The sequence below is a fragment of the Symphodus melops genome, assembly GCF_947650265.1.
Source record: "Symphodus melops genome assembly, chromosome: 9".
Classification (NCBI taxonomy): Eukaryota; Metazoa; Chordata; class Actinopteri; order Labriformes; family Labridae; genus Symphodus; species Symphodus melops.
Genome location: NC_136699.1, coordinates 20,039,740 through 20,059,726, shown reverse-complemented (window position 1 = coordinate 20,059,726; position 19,987 = coordinate 20,039,740). Strand labels below are relative to the sequence as shown.

The following is a 19,987-nucleotide window of genomic DNA, read 5'->3' as shown; positions in this document are numbered from 1 at the left end:
GGACCATTATACCCGCCCCTCGTCTTACGTATGAGGAGCCTAGTGACGATGGAGCAACGCTCACTACAAATGAATTCTCCTTCTTTATTGTGTTTTTTGAAATCTAGAAAGTTGGTTGAAATTACGTTACATGATATGAGAATGGCGAGTAGGTCTGTGTAATGTATTTTTTTTGTGTTCCTAAGCTATAGGTTCGTAGTTATTGTGAGTCCCATACATCTGCATTGTCTGCGTTCAGTGAACTATCTTGACGTGCCCTTGTCTTTGCGCACACTCGGTTCGACTACATTTTCGTCGTCGTCACACGGTCACGATTTTGCATGGCGTGCTCGCGCCTCCTACGTCACGGCTGTTTGATGAGTGGACGGGCACGCGTGTCCAAAGCAGACAAGTCCCATCCAGGCTAAAAATAGTTTGTACCCTGTATCAGTCGGTTGTGGTACACGTCTAGTGACGTCATTTGTGCTTTTTTGGTGAAGGGGTAAATTGACCTTTTGTACTATCCGCATGCTTTAACGCTTTCTTCTTCTCTCCTTTGGGTAATTCCTGGTGCATTAGCGTAATTGAAGATCTTTTTTTGAAGTTTTGTGTGGAGTAGGCTAAGTGGTATTCCAGGCTGGGGCGTCAGCTGATGGAAACATACAAGGGTGGAGGCATGCTGGTGTTAAAGAAAAGAAACGGACGGCAACTAATACACCAACAAGATCATCAATTGTCATGGGGACGAGGAGACATGGTTCTTCTATGTATATGTGCGTGTGAGCGTGCATGCGTGCGTACAATGGCCGGTTGAAGGGGTCTGGGGTTGGGGAGATTAACGCGGCTGGGTCAGGCGGATGGGAGAAGCATGGATGACTCATAGGCTACTGTAGCTGCTGATACTCGGTATGGACACAGCACTAGGAAGGCTAAATGACGTGTGAGATTAGAGGCGAATCAGAAGTGTTTTATTTAAAAAAAAAAAAAAGATCATTTGACTAGGGTATTAGTTTCTGGCTAAGGCTAAGAGTGGGATATTCCAGATTTTTTTCTCTATGAGGTTTGAGGGCATCACCCCAAACACACTAGTCGTGACATCAATCAAGACACAGCCACGAAGTAACATCGTGTATGATATTGTTAGTTCACTCATTGTTTGGAAATTCATGTGGTAAATACACGAACACAGAAAAAAGTTTATTTTAAGTGTTGTTTTCATTCAGCCTCACTTTAATTCTATAGTCCTACAAGGCTACGAGTCTATAAAGTAGGATACTCTATTCAGCAACCATGTTAAGGTTGAAGCACATAGGTCCATTCTTTAAGTTGTACGTTCAGCTTGTGAAGTGATTTTAAAAACATTTAGGCTATAGTATTTGACAACCCCACACACACAACCCTGCCACCATTGTTGTGATCAGTGACTGTTGTGCACACAGAGACACACACACACACTTCCCAGTCATAACTGAATGACGGCAGGTCGCTATGGAAACTGCGTTACGCTCCGGGCGGCCGGAGGAGAAAACAAGAGAGCGAGGACTCATTCCCGTCTTCATTTCAGCACCATGCGAGCTCCTGGACAGCGCCCGAATGAACCCGCGTGCAACTCCTAGCCTCATATGCCTTAACAAGGAACAGAGTATCAGCACCGAGTCTAACCGGAGTGGGTATAGGGACATCAGAAGAAAATCAAGCCTCCGAAATAGAGACCCAGACTCACTGGACCTGGAACTCGGTGGATGCTCAAGGTTGAGTTCTTCTGTAAAGGCAGGAGCGAGGAGCTCCCTCAGATACTACAGCAACAGGTAAGACGCCACCACTCAGTAAAGTTAGGTTTATTTCACTTTTGTGAGTTTGCATGGAGTGCCAATAGAGATAGGTTATGTGATGTGTTTTAAAAAATATTATTCAGAGTTAAGTGACATCTTTCCTCGATTCCGCCTGGCACTTAATTGCGATTAATTGACCTCACCTGTTATCTCAAGAGTGAGCGCGTGCGCGGTTAGGTGATTAGTGTGAGAGCAGCACGGCTCTGGATGTCTTCCACTAAATTAAAGTGCGTAATGGACTGTTAAAATGCAGAGAGGGAAAACCACAACCTCTAATTGTTAGCTATTTTGTTTGGTGAAAAATGTAATTGTATTGTTGTCAAGGTGCACATCCAGCAGTTATCTGTAACCCATGTTAGACTTGTAACAACATCCAATAATGAGTTGTTACCTTTTATTTTAGTTGTACTTTTAGCTTATGTATCATATAATAATGCATGAGATCACTGTAAAGTAAGGGACACACATTTTTCCTTATCAAGAGTTTTCTATGAAGAACAATTGACAACTCTTCTTATTGTAATACTCTTTTTTTTAAGACTATGTTTTGGAGTTTGGTTTGCAGAGCATTAGTGGTTGTGCATGTTGTAGATTTAGTTCTGTGTATACAAGAAGATTTGATTCGTTGGGGTTTCAATGGCCATGCACAGATTATGTGTGAGCTGAGCCGATACGCCTGGATGAGTCACTCAGGCTGCAAGTTTGCAGAAGAGTGCTATAGGGGAGGGGGAGATACAGGGGGTAGCTGGAAAACAGTCCTGCAGTGCCTCTCTGCCTCCTGCACACATTGTTTCTTTGTGTATCTTCACTGTCAACATCTGGAGCTTTATTTACCAACCCTGCTTGGAGGACTGCTTTTTTTTTTTTTGCATCTTGACTTTCACATCTTAATAGTTGGAGGCAGACAGATGTCTCATCCATGGCAGTTTTTTAGGACTTTGTGTTTCAGACCCTACTTCATTGTCTTCTTCTGGTAAGCACATCAGTTTTTTTTTTTTTTTTTCGTTAGCAGAAATGTAGCCTTTTGAACTTTTACTGACACTCTTTAGTAAAGTGCAGTTCTTACATGTTTGCTGAACATGAATTAAAGATTTTATAAAGAATCTCTGTGATAGATTGTTTGCAGTTGTGTCAGAATAAAGGACTCAAAAGGTCTGAAAAACTTGGATGAGAAAGCTTCCCATTACTGCTTATTAGTATCACAGTATTTACCTCGCTAGCATTGACAAATCACAGCAATCAGTAACATTCAGCTGTAGCTCAGAGTGACATCCATTCATTTGAGCAAACAATAGGTCATAATGGGCTGCTATGAAGCACACTCATACGAGCGCACTCTCCCTGAAAACACATTTCTGTGCATTCACACACTCACTCACATAACCGAAACTCTTCTGATTGGCTTTTATCTTGTTTTATCTGATTTATCTGGTTTGTGCAGTTTGATTGATGATTGACTTCAACTGTCTGATTGACTTGATGCAAAGAATTAGTGCGCAACTGCCGGTGAGATTAGACATGTTTGAAACAAACAAACATAACAGTCTGTGTTTTACTTTGCTTAATTTCTATTAATGGTAGTTTTTAAAAATCTTACATGCGCTACACTCTTCTGAATGTGCGGGAGAGTCATTGTGTGTAATGTATACACATGTGCTGCACTCTCAGACTCAAAAACAGATGTGCGTCTTTAATTAGTGACGTTGGTGTTATAATTGCAGTCTGCTGGCGATGACTCATTCAGCTTAACCCTTAATCTTCTGGTGGAAACAATCAATAAACAAAGATTTAGCCCGCCTTTAGGTGCATTATTGTTTCCATCAAACGTTCACAATCATTTGGTTACATTTTTAACAAAAGTCGAATATATCGGTTAAGGTTTTGTGGATAAGTGTTGTCACAGAAAGTCTTCGGTCTTATATTATAACTACCTTCAGATTCTGTGATATCTTTCAGATAAATGCTTTTGATTTACTGTGATCTGGTTGAGCAGTGTAAACATTCATGCAGAGTACATCTATGTGTATCTCTCCATGTGTCATCTTGTCAACACAGCAGTTACATTAGCATTGTGGAAAAGCTGTCAGCCAAACTGTGACTTACAGACAGCAGACTGGCAGGGAGCATGCATAGGAGTATGAGTGAGCGCTAAGTGTTCTTGCTTGTGTGGCTGTGTGTGTGTGTGTGTGTGTGTGTGTGTGATAGAGAGAGAGAGAGAGAGAGCATATATTTTTTTGTTTGGGAGGAGTTAGAATGAACACTCATTGTTACCTCCTTCCCCCCCTTTTCAGGGCAGCAGTATGTCTGAAACCAAATCCAGTCAGCGGTTCCACAGCCTGAATGCTGAGCAGGTGGAGGTTCTCCATCAGGTTTTGTCAGAGGTTGTTCCAATCCACGGCCGTGGGAACTTTCCCACACTGGAGCTGCGTCCCCGAGACATAATCATAGCTGTGCGGGCCAGGCTTCAGAAGCAGGGAATAACAGTAAGAGATGTTCGTCTGAACGGCTCCACAGCCAGCCACGTGCTTGTCAGAGACAGCGGAACAAGCTGCAAGGACCTGGACATCATCTTTGGAGTTGAGTTGCCTTGTCAGGAGGAGTTCCAGGTATGATTACTTTTTAATATTTGTGAGAGAGCAGACTGTAATAACAGCTCAGCATTGGTGATCGGTGCAAATGACAGGCATTCACTTGTCTGTATTTTTTTAGAGCACAGTAATGCATCACTTATATGTCTGAGGAGTTGATCCATTGATTCTTTTATTTATAATCCTTACCATGATTTCATATTGAACATTTGAAACATTGAATTGACTCATCCAATAATATTGGTTTGAATAGAAATCAAAATGATCAGGAGAGTTCAATCACCAGCGCACCAGAATATTAAGTTTGGTGATAAAAGCAGAACTGTTTGCACTCAGATTTCAGTCAGCTGTTGTAGCTGTCATTTTGTTGACCTTTCTCCTTCCAGGTGATTAAAGAGTCCGTGCTGGGGTGCTTACTGGACTGCCTACCTTCTGGGGTCAACAGAGAGCGGATCAGCAGTGCCACAATGAAGGAGGCCTACGTCCAGAAAATGGTCAAGGTCTTCAATGAGCAAGACCGCTGGAGTCTCATCTCACTCTCAAATAACAGTGGTAAAAACCTGGAGCTCAAATTTGTGAGCGTGCTGAGGCGACAGTTTGAATTCAGTGTGGATTCCTTCCAGATCATTCTGGATCGTCTCTTGGAGTCCTACATGCAGCAGGAGTCACAAAACAAAAATATAACTGTTGATCTTGATGACCAAACTGCAGACACACATTTAGTGAATCAGTGTAAAGACTCCCCCTCACTTCTCCAACAGGTCAACTCGACAGAGATAGATACTGGTAGAGACTTACTCAGCAAGGAGGGGGCTACGACCAGTCAAACACTTCAAAAAGACAAGGTGCATGAAAAGGACTGCCAGATAGATATATCACATCAAACTAAACAGTCAAACCTGACAAAACAGTCCGAAGTTGAAAAAGACAACAAAGTGGAAACACCAGGAGAGCTGAAAGAAGCGCCACAACACAGAGAAAAGATTAATGAGACAAACCTGTCTGACCAGACATCTCAAAGTCTTTTGACAGAAAAGAAACCAACCTCTGAAGAAGCTCAACCCCCAGCTCAGACTGACCTTGAACATGAGCCACAGATGTCAGAAAAGACCAAATGCTCAACAAAGGTAGAACACTCAAAGCATACACAGCCCTGTGGTGGCCAACAGCCACCACATTCAAGCACCCAGGAACTTACTGTCCTTATAGAACAGTCAAACCACACTGAACCTCCCGATGAACAGAAGTCCCCCACAGAGCACATTGTACATGCTGAGTTGCCGAAATACTCACATGAAACCCAGACAGATTCTCTAAATGTTGCAAAATTGAACAATATTGACTTTTTTAAGTGTTTCACTGAGGATCAGGGCAACAATGAAGAAGCTCAAACATTGCATGTGTCAACCGAAGACTCCAGCACAGCTTTACACGCAAAGAAAGAAACTCAGCTAACAGATGAAAACATAGTTGAAACCGAAACATGTGAGCAAACCAAGAGGGGAAATGATCCAGGGATAACTGAAATTACAGAAGAGATTTCATCATTACAAGCAAAAACTGTAGAAGATACAGAGGGTATCAATTTTTCCTGCCCCACCTCTTCCATAAGTTGTACACCTCACGACACACAGCCTACTGGCACACAGGATACACTGGAGACTGACAGCACATCTCTCATAGGTAACTCAGATGAATCTCCGAAAACAAGTGATGAACTCAGTCTCCCAGATACTCAGGATATTTTACCTGCACCACCAAGCCTTGTTTCTGACAATAAGACCTCCTCCTCTCCTTCTTGTAAGACCTCTGAACGTCTGTCTCACATGGTAGTACTCAAACACTCCTCTCCAAAACCTCCTCGGAGGATGTGTAGAAAGGGCTACCTTACTCCGTTCCCCAATCAATTTTCTGATCCTCCTCCAGAGTCCTGTCTAGATCCTGAACCTGAGATGGCCCTTAACACCAAGCCAGTAACCTCCAGTTCAGACCCCTCTACGACCCCAACAACCAATGTGTCTGATAAAATAAATCCTGGGCCTGAATCCAAACCTTTAAGTAACCTACCTGCAAATCTAGACCTCACCTTAGCTCCTGAGTCTGCCTCTGAAATGATTTCCTTCCCCATAGTTGATCCTAATTCTGCTTTACCTCATGAGCCACCAATCTCTCAGTTAATCACTGAAAATTCCAATGAGACAAGTAGTCAGGGCTTAGAAGAGAAACAATTTAGAAATATGGATTCTGATTTTCAATGCCAGTCCTCCACTAAAGAAACTGTCACTGCATCTGAGCAATCAGGGCCTCCTGACTCAGAGGACTCATTAGTTTCACACACAGATATGTTCGAGACAAACATTCAAGAACCTGTACATACCTCAGAAGTTGAGCTCAGTTATGAAGATGAAGACAAAGAGCTACATGCCAAAAAGTTGAGCTTGAGTCAGGCAAATGGCAACCCTCAAGAGACCACACTTAGTCCATCCTCCTCTTCCCACTGTGTCACCCCTCCTGCTTCCTGTCTTACCCCTCCTGTACTCAGTCTTTCCCCACCCTACTGCACTCCCCTGCCCCCTAGCCCTCCCGAATGTCTGACCCCTCCCTCTCACTGCTTCTCATCTCCAATGATGAACACTGTCAGCCCTGCTACTAGCTTTCACTCTCCACCCCTGAGTGTCAGCCCCACCTCATCCTGCCTTAGCTCACCTCCTTACCTGACCCCTCCAATGCTTAGCCACAGCCCCCCTCCACACTGTCTTAGCCCACCTTCCCCCTGCCTTAGCCCTCCCCTCCTCTGCCTCACTCCGCCAATAGAGTCAGACGACTTTGTACCTCAGGTATCTTCCGACGTAGAGCCTTTGATGCTGAGCACAGACAGCCAGGAACTGATTAAAGACACCTCCCTTCAGCCAGGAATTCCTCTTCTACAAATGGAAGAAAAAAAGGAACAAGATTACATCTCATCTTTGTCTCCTGTTGCAGAACCTGTTTCTTTTCCAATCACAATCCCAAGCTCAACCTCACATGCGCTGCCTCACTCTCAGTCTGAAGGCCCAGAGGAATCGGCTCTTCCACCAGCAGATCATGTATCCAGCTCAATGCCTGAGAACAAAGAGGCCCCTAAGGTACTCACAAACTTGTCTGAACAGAGCAACAATCCACAGGCATCAGCTTCAGTCCCAGCTGTAGAAGTATTGGCAGAGAGCATGTATGGTGACTTTGAGGCAGCCATGGACCACCTGCGCTACCGCCTAATCGCTACCCGGAACCCTGAGGAAATTCGGGGTGGTGGCTTGTTGAAATACAGCAACCTGCTAGTCAGGGACTACCGTCCTGCCAGTGAAACTCAGATAAAGACCCTGGAGCGCTACATGTGCTCCCGCTTTTTTATTGATTTCCCTGATGTGCAGGAGCAGCAGAGGAAGATCCTGTCCTACTTGAAGAACCACTTTATAGGAGAGGAAAGAAGCAAGTACCAATACCTGATGACACTGCGTCGCGTGGTTGACGACAGCACTGTGTGTCTGATGGGTCATGAGAGGCGTCAGACACTAAACATGATCACAGTGCTGGCACTGAAGGTTCTAGGAGAACAGAACATTATCCCAAACACAGACCATGTGACATGCTTCTACCAGCCTGCCCCATATCTTGCAGAACACACTGCTCCCTATTTAGTAGAACCCAGCTATTGCAGCTACTACATACCCCAGGGAGGATCAACTCTGCTTTACCAACCTTACCCATTACACCTGCACTCACAGACTGGACTAGTCTGAAACACATACAAACACACTTAATTACACAAAACTCACTTTGGAGCAAGGTGCTTGCCATGAAGAAAGAGCTGGAGAATGGAAATCTAATCCAGGGATTAACTGTTCGGTCTATAATAGACCTATGGGGGTGGGAATGATTGGGTTTTACAGTAAACTCCCCAAGTACCCTCTATGGTTTCAACATGATTATATGTAATTATCTGGGCTTTGTGGTAAGTAATAATTCTTCCGATATTGTTCAAATTCCAGAAAATGCTGTACGCATTGCATGAGTCATAGCCCTTTGATCTCGTTTGGAAACTAGCTGAGCTGTTGACATTCACACACATCCACAGACGTATTCATAAACAAACACACACTCATTTATATATACAGTATATACACAAACACACTTCCAGGGTCTTGAATTCTCGTATACTCTGTTCATGTTCTTATTGTGTTGTTTCTAAAGGGTTTGTTCTGAATGTGGACCTTGCCTGTGGTTAATATTGTGCATGGAATTTAGGACTGTTCTCTCACTGCCAAATACTGTGTGACTACTATGCTTCTAACAGTTTAATGTAACTTTGTTTAACCTTTACTAAATTGGTGTATTCTGGAAAAAAAGAAGGGATACGAGTCTACCAGTGTATACATTACTTTCATTGGAACATACCCATGCATGCACAACACATACACACAAATACACACACAAGAAAACATACATACAGTATACTATATGCACATAAGGTAAGACAATGCATGAGTAGCTAAATATATAAATAACATCCTGAAGTCAGGCAAAGGCTTATCATTTAATAAAAATTGATCTATTTTTGCAAGACTTTCCAAGATAAAACTCAGTGATAATCAGAATGGTTAGTTCCTACAGTAAAATGCCAACAACAATGCCTTTGCAATAGACTGTACAGCATATTGATGACAGTATTGTTTGTGCAGATAAACTGAATTGTTTTCAGGTAGATTGTGTTCAGATGTAGTGCTTGATTCTGTTCCCTTGTGGAGTCTCTTCTGTAATCGTGAAGTACTGTACCATCAAGTGTTGATTTGTTTAATGCTAACGTTTACTCTATGGAGGTGGTCAGGTTATAACCATCTTTGGGTCATCTCTAAATATGGCAGATGCAGATAAATCTGTCAAAACCGTAAGAAGAACATTACAACTCCTGTGACTCCTCTTAGCATGAATCAACATCCTCTAATTCACCCAGTCAGAATCAATGGAACAAGTTCAGATTCACCTCAGTCGTGTTTGGATCCTCGTTCAAAGCCGTGCAACAGCAACTTATGACCAAAGATGGTTCAGTAGGGAAAATCAAGTGCCTAAATGTGAGACATCATTGGCATGTCTTTATCTCACTGCACTGGGGGTGTAAACGGGGTGGGCCTTGGTCTGGGTTGGGTATGTGTTCAGTTTTTGACCCCTGTTATTGCTGCCCATTTTGATGTCTTCTTTAATGTAGTCCTTTGTTGTAGTTTATTCATGTACATTTTGATAAAATAAAGGACACACTAAAAAAGTGATCTGAGAGACTTTGAATTCTTAAAAAAAAAAAAAAAAAGCCCTCATTATGAGAAGAAAAAAAACATTGTTTTTGTTTCATTTATTATATTATTCATTGTTACTCGTCCCAAAAAAAAGGATGCTATGTACTGTATACTCTCCATGATTGCGCTTGCAATGATCCACTTAAGCATGACTGTCAAATTATGATGGCGCCCAGGAGAGCGACCAGAAGCTGTGAAATTCTGTCTGTGTGAGGCCTCTTATCACAAATACACTGTCCTTTGGATATGTTTGGACCAGAATGACGCACGTTGTACGCAACACAGCATGCTCAACAATGTGATAATCTGAGGAGAATATGGTTTGTGAGGTGTGAGATTGAAACGAGAGGGGCAGAGGGTGTGTACACGTGTCGATGTGTATTCTTGTGAAAACGTGTAAGTTACCTAGTAATTCAAAATACCAACATTATGATAAAACAAAAGGGTTCCCTTCTTATTCCATCACCACCTCCACCCTCTCCTCCCACTTCACACCTATGGTAAGTCGTGGCTCGAGAAAATGACACATTTCCACGGTTTTTGCTTGTGTGCTCAATGTTGAAAATGTGTGGCTCTCTGTGAGAGAAAGACAGCGTGTGATCTAATAGGGTCCATATCAGCGTCTCACAGACCGCTAAGCCACTCTTGTCCACTCTGGGTTTCCATAGAGACAGAGACAGGCAGCAAGATGGGTGCAGAGAGCATGACGGAAGACAGGGAAGACCCACACACCAAATGAGGGGGTGAGAGATGAAAACGAGCGAAGAAGAAAAAGGTGGTGGGTGAAACAAAAGAGAAAGACAGTGCATGGAAAGATGGATGGATGAGAATATAGAGCTGAGGGGGAGACAAAGCCAAGGACAGAGAATGAGTAGGGAGGGTGGGTTATAGATAAAGCGATGAGGGAGTTGCAGTGAGGAGCAAGGGAGTGGATAGGGAGAGCGTGGGAGGTTGTCAGGGCCTTCAGTCACAGGGGAGTCACTGTGAGGTGGCTGCAGTGACGACAGCAGTGATGTTGGAGCTGGAACACACGCTTACAGTATGTACGAGTGTGTGCACACATACACACAACTGCATGCACGTTAATTCTCCTAATGGCCTGCCCACCCATCCACCCTCAACAAATAGCTTGAAACTCACTGAGACAAAAAAAGAACATCACCCACGCCCTGACCAATTCATTCGATTTGACTTTTTGATATTTCTACTTTATATACATACAGTGTGGAAACAATTATAGGATGCTTTTTATTAATAGCTTAATGTTAAAATATATATGGTTTGTTGGCCAATGCTTTCCAGTGTACTGAAAACAAATGCATCTAGTTGCTCTAAGCAGAGGCTTAAGTAAGTGTGAATTGAGTTCATTATGGCTGCCAGAAAATTTATTCCAGTGTCTCCTCATCTTTTTGTCCAAATTAATTCTTCTGTAACTTTCTGTATATTCATGTTTAATTTAAAATCTCAAGTGAGAGCTGTGATAATTGGATGGCAGTTAACAATAATTTAAAAAAAACCCACACATTTCATTTCAGGAGTTTTAATGATCCTATATATACAAAATTACTGTCCCTGATGAAAATGAGGTGATAAAATGAACGCATAGTATCCACCATTCATATTTTTTTTTTCATTCACTACAACCTCTCCCTCCTTAACCTGTACACCACCCACATCCTCTCCCTCCTCCCCCCACTCAGCCACCACCCACACTCACTGTGTTCCTCCCACCCACCTGCTTCCTTGACTGCTATGACTCAGTCCCCTTTCAGCTGAGGGTACAAGAGGATAAAAACCTGGATGAAAAACAGCCAAGAAAACCATTCTACTTAAAGAAATAGAGCTATTGGCAAGAAAAGTGGCTGCTGCCTCTTAAGTTCTAATGCCTCCCACCCCAAACACACACACAGCTCCAGTCCTGTATCATCAAACAGACACAGGCACACATGCCCACAAAAACACACACACACACACACACACACACAAACGCACATGTACATTGAAAATTGATGAAGTCTTACTTTATACGTCAATTCATCCTTAATAGCCAAATTGGGATGGCAGTGTGGAGTGTTTCAAAAATAGTTTTTCATTCTCTAGATAGAAGTGTCGTCACGACTCTGTGACAAGGATGGATGATTTCTTAAAGGCGAACCTGCCAGATACATGCCATGCATGGAACCTAAATCAGAAACCCTTGAGGAACAGTACCTGTTGTTCAAGTTACCTTTTATTCCACACAAATTCAACCCACCTGTGCTATTTCCAGGCTCAAATGTAAGATCATTATTAAAACGCCTTTGACAACAAACCAAGTTGTGCTATGATACAGAAAATGGTGGGAGTAGATTATCATGTTTTGTGTTGGTGTCTGCCTCCTGTTTCCTTGTCTCTATAGCATTCAATTAGTTAATTATGCAAACTCAACACAGCATGATGGCTCATTATATTAGCCATGTGACGAAGCAAAAACCTTGCATAAGAGTTGATCAATCAGGCAGATTTACAGCTGAGAGAGATGAACAATTGTCAGTCCAGCCAATTGTTATTGTGGTCTTAACATTTTGAACAGAAAAGTTAAAGATTTTCATGTCTTCTCACAGAACCTGCAGAAAATGATTTCAGCCTCTGTTCTTTCAGAAAAGACTGAGTTACAAATTGAAAGTCTATAATTGTAAAAACTTCAACGTCAACCAGGTAAATGGTTGTAATAAAATTGTTCTATTGATGCATTGTGGGAAATGTAGGATCTATTGATAAATCAATACTAGAAACTTCGAGTTGGAAGATTTCAGCCCTCTGCTCATGGAGGTGTAACACTGGATTCATGGATCCCCTGCAGTTTTATAGGAAGGGATTAGCAGAGCTTGAATATCAAGGTGTTCCAATTTGCTACATTTTAAGGGGTGTATTCTACTTTGATATATTTAATAAATGCTTTAATCAACAGGTCATTACTAGATGTAACAATCTATGGTTCTGATATGAATCATTTGTTCATCTGATAGCTCAATTATTTCAACTATTTATCGCGATTTTACGTGACACTGCCATGCTGATCTTATATCGAAGAACTATATTAAACGTGGTTGATTCCTCGCTAGACTTTCTTATGTTTGAAAAAAAACGTCTAGTTGGCCGAATTACAAATGATCCTCTTCAACATCCTAAAGAGAAAATGATCTCCAACTGTAAAACTGTGTGGCAGACCTCTGACTGAACCGGTTAAAGAGTGTATTAAGAAGTTATTTTTGACCAACTGTGTTGCATCGCCATTCATGTCATAATCCTCTAAAGTAGCAGGGGTCTTTGTTTTTAAAGTGTAGAAGGATTCTCAAAATTATGCTTTTTCTCGTACTTCAATTATAAATACAGGACTTGTCATGTTGTGTTTAACATGGTAGTAATGGTGAATTTAGTAGGCTATAGTGAAACATTAAAAGATCTGAGGACTACCACTTGCTTTTATTGCTGTTACAAGACATTATTCAGACTCTCTGCCTTATGATGCCTTGTTTTTGTCTTAGAGAGAAAACTTTAAGGTTGCCTTTCTCTGGTGACTAATTCTGCTTATGGCATGGAAATGCTTTTCTAGTTATCACTGTGTGAATAAGAGAGCCTGACATCATATGCCAGGCCAGAGATAAGACTCAGATCTGCGTGTCTGTGTGTGCTGTGTGTTCGTGTTTGGATTTGATGGGGGGGGGGGGCTGTTTGTGTGTGCTGATGTTTATGACTGTGATCCGTGGCACTGCGCTGCTGTTTGCACTGAAGCATGTAGTAGCATGGGACTATTAGAGGAGGGGAGTGTCTCGTTGTGTGTGTGTGTCTAGATTGACGTCACAGACGGCCACTCATTTCCATCTTGTCTGCGTGTGCGGAGAGAATAGATCCCCATCTGCATCTAGACCCCCCACCCCCACTTCCTCTACCTCCTTTACCCCCAACCCCTCCCCACATCACCACCTGACACTTTCCCTTACTCTCCTTCTCACCCTGCCTCTTTCTATTCACTCACACTTGCACACGGCAGAGCACTCAGCCTCATACAAGAGAGTCTAACACAAACAATTTAAGTCAGCCAGACAGAAGAGCAGCGAGAAAACCTATAAATCTGTTCATTTCGAGCATCACAAGGCTCTGTCTGGAGGGAGGACATATGTCCCAAACTATTTCACTCAAAATGTTAAAGTGTATCTGTTGGCAACTCATGTGCGTTCTTGTATTTCTCTGTGTTTTCCTATAATAATTGCATCTGTGTGAGTGTAAGCATGTGAAAGTGTAATTTCTTTCCACAAAAAAATCTCATCCACATGCACTGGGTGACGACAGTGCATCATTTAAATCACTTCCTCATAAAAGGTCATCCTCATCTCTCACGCCCCTCCTCGTACACACACTCACTCACGCACGCACACACGCACGCACGCACACACACACATGCACACGCATGCTCCTGCGCGCGAGAGGCGTCATGAGCAGAATGAGGCGGACGGCTGTGAATGGATGCGTGTAGGGAGGAGACAGACACTGGAAGTGCGTGGGATGACAAAATAGGATAAGCACATGTCTAAAAAGGGAAATGGGGCTGTAGTCGACGTATCATTACCCATAAGAGGGCAGAATGGGAGTGCACACTGGGGGCACAAATCCCCCGTCACTATAAAGGCAGAAGAGGATGAGGCGCAGACAGGCGGATTGGCAGATGGTCAAACAGGCAGACAGACAGGGAATTCGGGCAGTAACATGCACAGTTTAAAGATGAAATAATGTTGGAGTAATTAGCTCGTTAATGTCACTATATCCGGGAAACGGGTGTGTGTCTGAGTGAGTTTGTGCATCAGTATCAAAGCCTTGAAGGAGTCAGAGGGCTGATCACAGGAGACAGTGTGGACGGATGAATCGATGAAGGTAGAGAGGAGCAGAGAGATATCACAACAAGTGCACAGATTAAAGAAGGTGGCATGGAAAATACATAAAAGACAGTAGTGGCTGAGACTTGATGTTTGATCAATACGATTTTCCCCCTCATACCACTGCTGAAAAGACCTCAAACAGCGTCTGGTAAAAAAACAGGGTCCATTGAAAGCGCATCAAACGGAGGTTGCAGACAGGGTAATTACCAGAGGGATGTGAACTAAAGACAATGGAGGGTTTCACTTTGGCGAGTTTGAAATGCTTTTTCCACGATTTAATGTAGCGCCCGTTATTCCAATATATGCCTAATGATAAATATAAACACTTTAAAGACAGATCAGTTGATTGAAAAAAAAGGAGCTGAAGTTACCAGGTCTATCCAAACAAATCTATTACAATGCTGCCATCTTGCGGTGGCGCGATGAAACAACGCGTTGCAACAAGAAAATATCGACAAAATGGAGCCCGTTCCTCGGCCATGACAATGCAGGTCAGAGAGTCTCCAACTGCTGCACGACATAGCAGGAGAAACCCGCCATATGTGCCCACGCTGTGAGAAACACAGTGACTGATCTGCTGTGAAATGCAGACTGAAGGTGGCTGCAGTATTTAAGAAAGTAGGTCGTCTGAAGTCAGTTAGGCCTACAGCTAATCAAATCTGACTGGATCCCTTTTTCACGGGGGTCATTTGCAATACGAATCCAAAATATGTTCACATGCTATTAATGACCCACAGCAAAGTGAAGTTTTGTGTTGTAAACATGCACAGGCTACACATTCAGACTTAGGGAGCAGCAGAGCTTGAGGCGAAGGCAGACACACAAAGCTCAGTAAAAGTAGTCCATTCTTTTTGTGTTTGCTTAATAGACTACATACATTTTCTTCTGCCTGCTCCAGCAAGACACCCACAATGACAGGATAAATGCAGCTTTGTGTGCATATACTTTAAATAGAGCTATCTTTATGGGATGTTGCTAATATCTTTGATATTTTGTCTGAGGTAAATGTGGGTCACAGCACTCATGCTTGAGTTCCCCACGAGTTAAATGTGACTGTTTGACGCCCTACAGGGAAACTAAGATGCTGGGTGAGTAGATTGTCTCCCTCTTAAGAGGGTAAAGGCCTCTATAGGAGAAAAAAAAAAAGCAGAGCTCTATAACCTCCTTCTGACTTGCGAAGGCTATGAAAGCTGGGTGCAGACTTAAAGAGAGGCCTTTTGTCACTTCAGGGCTGTAATAAATGTTCAATGAACTGGCAGATTTTTAAGTGATTCAAAGGATGTCTGCATTTATAAAGGCTATGTTGCTGAAAAAGAATGGGGAAGGAATAGTCACCTGATATGACACACTCCTAACAGGGGCTGACTTTCAGCTAACCTGACCTATGGCTCAGATCAGCAGCAACAGATACTGTATGAGGGAAAATGTTTGATCCTCAGCTAACAAGAGCCAACCTTTGGTATGTTGGCGGTATAAAAGAGAGAAGCAGGATAAATTGTCTTCCTTAATATCTATCCTGCTGCATGTGTTTACATTGAAATTACATTATAGGCATGTTTTATTTACTCAGAGGCCATGGCAACAGTGTGCGTCCTGTTTATATCCCTTCAATTGAATACAACCTGTGTATTGAAGGCCTGATCTAAAATCTATACATGCTAATAGCCCAGAAACGCTCTCAAATGTAGTTGACTGCATTGGAAACCTGGTTCAGGACAAAAAATCAGACTGCTTTATGGCTCTTAAGTTTAAGTTCTAGATGCTACGTTTTAGCTTTAAAACTTTAATGATAACTGGACTTTCAGGCGTGACCCCTAAGACTATTACTGAAGATAACTGGTTGTAGCTACATTAATTCAATCCTACATTTTTATTTTAATTTTGTATAATTTGTGGTTATGTGCCGCCACAAATTATACCCATCATATATCATTTAAAGAAACAAACTGGAGACACAAATTCGAGGAAAATTCCCAGGACTTCTTTTTATTAGGAGAATTTTAGAACATAAGAGAGGGACCAGACACCTGCATTTGTCAGAGAAGGTTTCCAAATTCAATTGTTTAAAAAAAACAGTGTTTAGAAAAGCCGACATGACAGCGTGGATGGAGCAGGAGCTGTTTTACACGCAGGGTCGTCGAGGAGACAGGTCGGAGGCAATCGCTGTTCCCGGAATGTTTCACATGTTCATCTTCCTCTTTCTTATGGACAACACACTTCAACACGCTTTTTTTAAACACGATTTCAATGAAAAAAAAAAAAAGTACAAGAGACAGAAGCAAAGGGAACTCACTGCACATTTAGAGGTCTAAAAGAATCACCCACATTAACATGGCTGAACCATTAATAAAACATGGATAAAGGCTGAACTGTAGGGGGGGTCTAATCTGTGGAGGGAGAAGAGGGGAGGAGAGTGGGGAAGATCGGGGAAGGAGGAAAAAACACAGGAGTACACAACTCACAACATAGCCAATCCGGCAGGGACGCACTTTCTACACCACACAAGCCTTCAACAATCATGAAATGCCATTTAAAAAAGATTTTAGTGTTTTCATCTTGCTTGCAGACACTTGATATGACCACTGCAAATCTGCAAGGCGCTCCATAATCAGCTTTGCTTTTTGTGCTAAAAATCTGTACGGATACTTATAAAATCATTGATAAAAATATTCCTCTGTTAACAATACGCCTTGGAGGGAAACCATGTGAGAGACTTGGGGGGGCTGGCTGGCTGGTTGGGGGGGGGGGAGGGGGGAGGGATTGTAAAGGAGGAGGAAGATTGGGCAGTGGTGCTACTCGGACTTGGCCTCCTCCTTGGCCTCCTCGGGGGCTGCCTCCACCTGGAAGGAAAGAGTAGAAAGACCAAGGTCAAAACTTTGACAGCACTAAGTTGATAACAACAAACTTCTCCTGCTGTGGAGATTTTTGGTACCTCGTTGGTCTTGGCATCTCCGTTCTCAGAGTGGTTTTCCTCGTTAGCCTCTGCGTTCTCCTTCGCCTTCTTGGTCTTCTTGTCCTCCTTCTTATCGTTCACAGCCTTCTCTTTCTGCAAGATTCCAGAAAAGAAGCATGATGTTAACTCGTCACAAATCAGCCTTTGTCTTCTGCTTTTTGGTTCAAATAACTAAATAATGAGAGCTACAATAACTGACCTTTGCTGCCTTCTTGACCTTTGGTTCCGGTCTGGGTGGAGTCGGTTTCTGTGATAAAAAAAAAGAGAGAGAGAGAAAAAACGTGAATATAATTTCAAGTTAACATTTTTAACAACCTACTCGACTGGCTTGGCTCTTTTATGGAAGTTTTAAAATGGCTGTTAAGGAATCTATCTCTAAAGGGTTTCCTGTTAGAAACATATTTCAATTGATAAATAGTTTGAAGGTTCACATGATGAAGAGTTTTTTATTTAACAATTAGCTGGTGTTGTATCCTCCCTACTCTTTGTTCTCAGTAATAACTCTTTAAATGATTCAACTTATGGTGTTAGGCCCATACATTAGATTCTAGTAGGCTCTGTCAGCCTCAACAGAACACAATGCACTACTTCTATATTCTGATCAACTTAATGAGGATCATTATTTAAAACTAACATGTTTACAGTTTTTAAAGAGAATATTGGTGAATGTAATCAAGCTGGATAATTGATTTCTGCAATTGTATTTGTTCCTCTCACAGCAAACTGTTTAATAATGAAGTGTGGGACTTATTTAAAACTTCTATCATGTTTAACCTACTTATCATCTGATCGTGTCCACGTAAAGAACTTTTTTTGTTTCTGCTTACCGTCGATAGCCGAACAGATCTCCTCTTGGGCTGATAAAAAAAAGACACAGATTGTTAACAGAGTTTTTTCTCTCCCACATTGATTGGCATTGTATTGAAGGGAAAACACATTTGAATCAACACTAAAGTACTTTCTTTCAGATAATCCCATCATGTCTCACAAACAGTTTTAATCACATGTGCAAGCTGTTTCTTCCCATGCCCCTTCTTACCACCTCCTCCTTCTCTGCTCCTTCTCCTCCCTGAGACAGAAAAACACAAACAAGACATGTTAGAAACCAAAAAATAAATGAAAGAGCATTATCAGGCTTCATGGTGTGCTTATGTAACTAACAAACAGTTATTAAATGCTTTGGGGGCATATTATGAATAATTGCCAATCTGCTGAAAAAACTTTTTAGTTTCATGTGAAAACTAAAATGTATTTCAAATACAGCTCATTTTAAAGGAATACTGCCTAGAAGTTTAGGGCAGATGCACGATTTCAGGAGTAGGCTGTGAGAGCTCAGCCATGTGGGCCTCTGGAGCCATATTTTTGAGGGCCCAGGCCCTGCTTTTCCCTTTCACTCCCCCATCTCTTTCTCTCATTCAATGCATGAAGCTCAGATTTGAAAGCTGGCGCGGGAGTCTTTCAGAAGGGGGAGGGACCTGCTAAGGCTCACGCGCGCCATCTGGCTGCAGAGCCACGCCACAGCAGCCATTTGGGACTATGAACAAAGAGAGAAAATATAAAATTTTATGGAAACGCGGAGGCGAATATTTGTTTTTGCGGCCAAAATGCAAAGTAAAGACACCACAGCATTTTCTGCTTGCACTTTGGGCCGGTTTGGTGGCGAAATGGCGATAATTGAAGCGTTTGTTCTCGGTAGGTCGGCGACGAAGGTGGACAAGAGCTGCAAAGCATGGCTGCTGCTTGTGCTTTAACTGCATGGAGACCGAAAAAGACTTCTGACTCCCCAAAGGACAGCGGCTCAACGAAGAAAACGCATTTTATAGGCCGTGTCCGAGCGGGAAAATATTCATTCTAACACGCAAAAAATGTACATTATATATAGAAAATACGCAAAAATTCCCAGCTACCTAGAACATTTATACATTGCGTTATAATTAAGTAATGTCTCATAGGGATGTCTTTATAACGGTTTGCATTGTATCAATAGCTCGGAATCTCTTTAAACTATTTTTGTTATTTTGAAAATACGTACCTTTCTCTTGGGCATGTTGATCTCTTGGAGGTTTTCTTACAAATTCAACTAAAAACTGTTTTTCTTAGTGGGTTCAGTGCATGTGAAGACGAGTGTCTCCCTTATGCTCGGCAGTGTAGTAAACACACTGGAACAGAGAGGCGAGTGGTTGAATGGGGGAGGGGTGCGGCTAAAGGCATGATTGATAGGCTCTCAGCCAATCAGGTGACGCCATTCTAGGCTGCAGAACACTTGGAATTTTGGAGCCGGTGATGATCTGGGGTCTGCGCGAATGGCTTCTTGCAAAGAGAGATGGGAGGAAGCCTGCAAGAATGAAAGGATTGCATTCGAGGACATGTTGCCTTCATGCCAATGTGTTAA

At 42.4% G+C, this 19,987-nt stretch overlaps 2 protein-coding genes across 2 annotated transcripts; one reads left to right on the top strand and one right to left on the bottom strand.

Annotated features, from left to right (window-relative positions):
- The first annotated feature begins 15 nt into the window (after positions 1 to 15).
- On the top strand, positions 16 to 9,702 carry tent5d (terminal nucleotidyltransferase 5D). Its single transcript, XM_079351670.1, has 4 exons — positions 16 to 481; positions 1,544 to 1,787; positions 4,103 to 4,417; positions 4,786 to 9,702. The coding sequence occupies exons 2-4, from the start codon at positions 1,722 to 1,724 to the stop codon at positions 8,176 to 8,178; spliced, it is 3,774 nt and encodes a 1,257-aa protein (XP_079207796.1). The 5' UTR covers positions 16 to 481; positions 1,544 to 1,721; the 3' UTR covers positions 8,179 to 9,702.
- Positions 9,703 to 16,601: 6,899 nt separating this feature from the next.
- Positions 16,602 to 19,781, bottom strand: LOC306828922 (non-histone chromosomal protein HMG-14A-like). Its single transcript, XM_079351669.1, has 6 exons — positions 19,628 to 19,781; positions 18,635 to 18,664; positions 18,423 to 18,452; positions 17,795 to 17,842; positions 17,575 to 17,688; positions 16,602 to 17,482 (listed from the first exon to the last, which is right to left on the bottom strand). The coding sequence occupies exons 1-6, from the start codon at positions 19,640 to 19,642 to the stop codon at positions 17,435 to 17,437; spliced, it is 285 nt and encodes a 94-aa protein (XP_079207795.1). The 5' UTR covers positions 19,643 to 19,781; the 3' UTR covers positions 16,602 to 17,434.
- Positions 19,782 to 19,987: the final 206 nt, after the last annotated feature.

What these genes read in the sequence shown, in the direction of transcription:
- LOC306828922 (XM_079351669.1), bottom strand. An exon ending in GAGCAGAGAAGGAGGAGGTG is followed by an intron (nt 18,453 to 18,634) that starts GTAAGAAGGGGC and finishes TTTTTTTATCAG; the next exon opens with CCCAAGAGGAGATCTGTTCG. An exon ending in GATCTGTTCGGCTATCGACG is followed by an intron (nt 17,843 to 18,422) that starts GTAAGCAGAAAC and finishes TTTTTATCACAG; the next exon opens with AAACCGACTCCACCCAGACC.
- tent5d (XM_079351670.1), top strand. Translation starts at nt 1,722, where the DNA reads ATGCTCAAGGTTGAGTTCTTCTGTAAAGGCAGGAGCGAGGAGCTCCCT. An exon ending in CTCAGATACTACAGCAACAG is followed by an intron (nt 1,788 to 4,102) that starts GTAAGACGCCAC and finishes CCCCCTTTTCAG; the next exon opens with GGCAGCAGTATGTCTGAAAC. An exon ending in CTTGTCAGGAGGAGTTCCAG is followed by an intron (nt 4,418 to 4,785) that starts GTATGATTACTT and finishes TTCTCCTTCCAG; the next exon opens with GTGATTAAAGAGTCCGTGCT.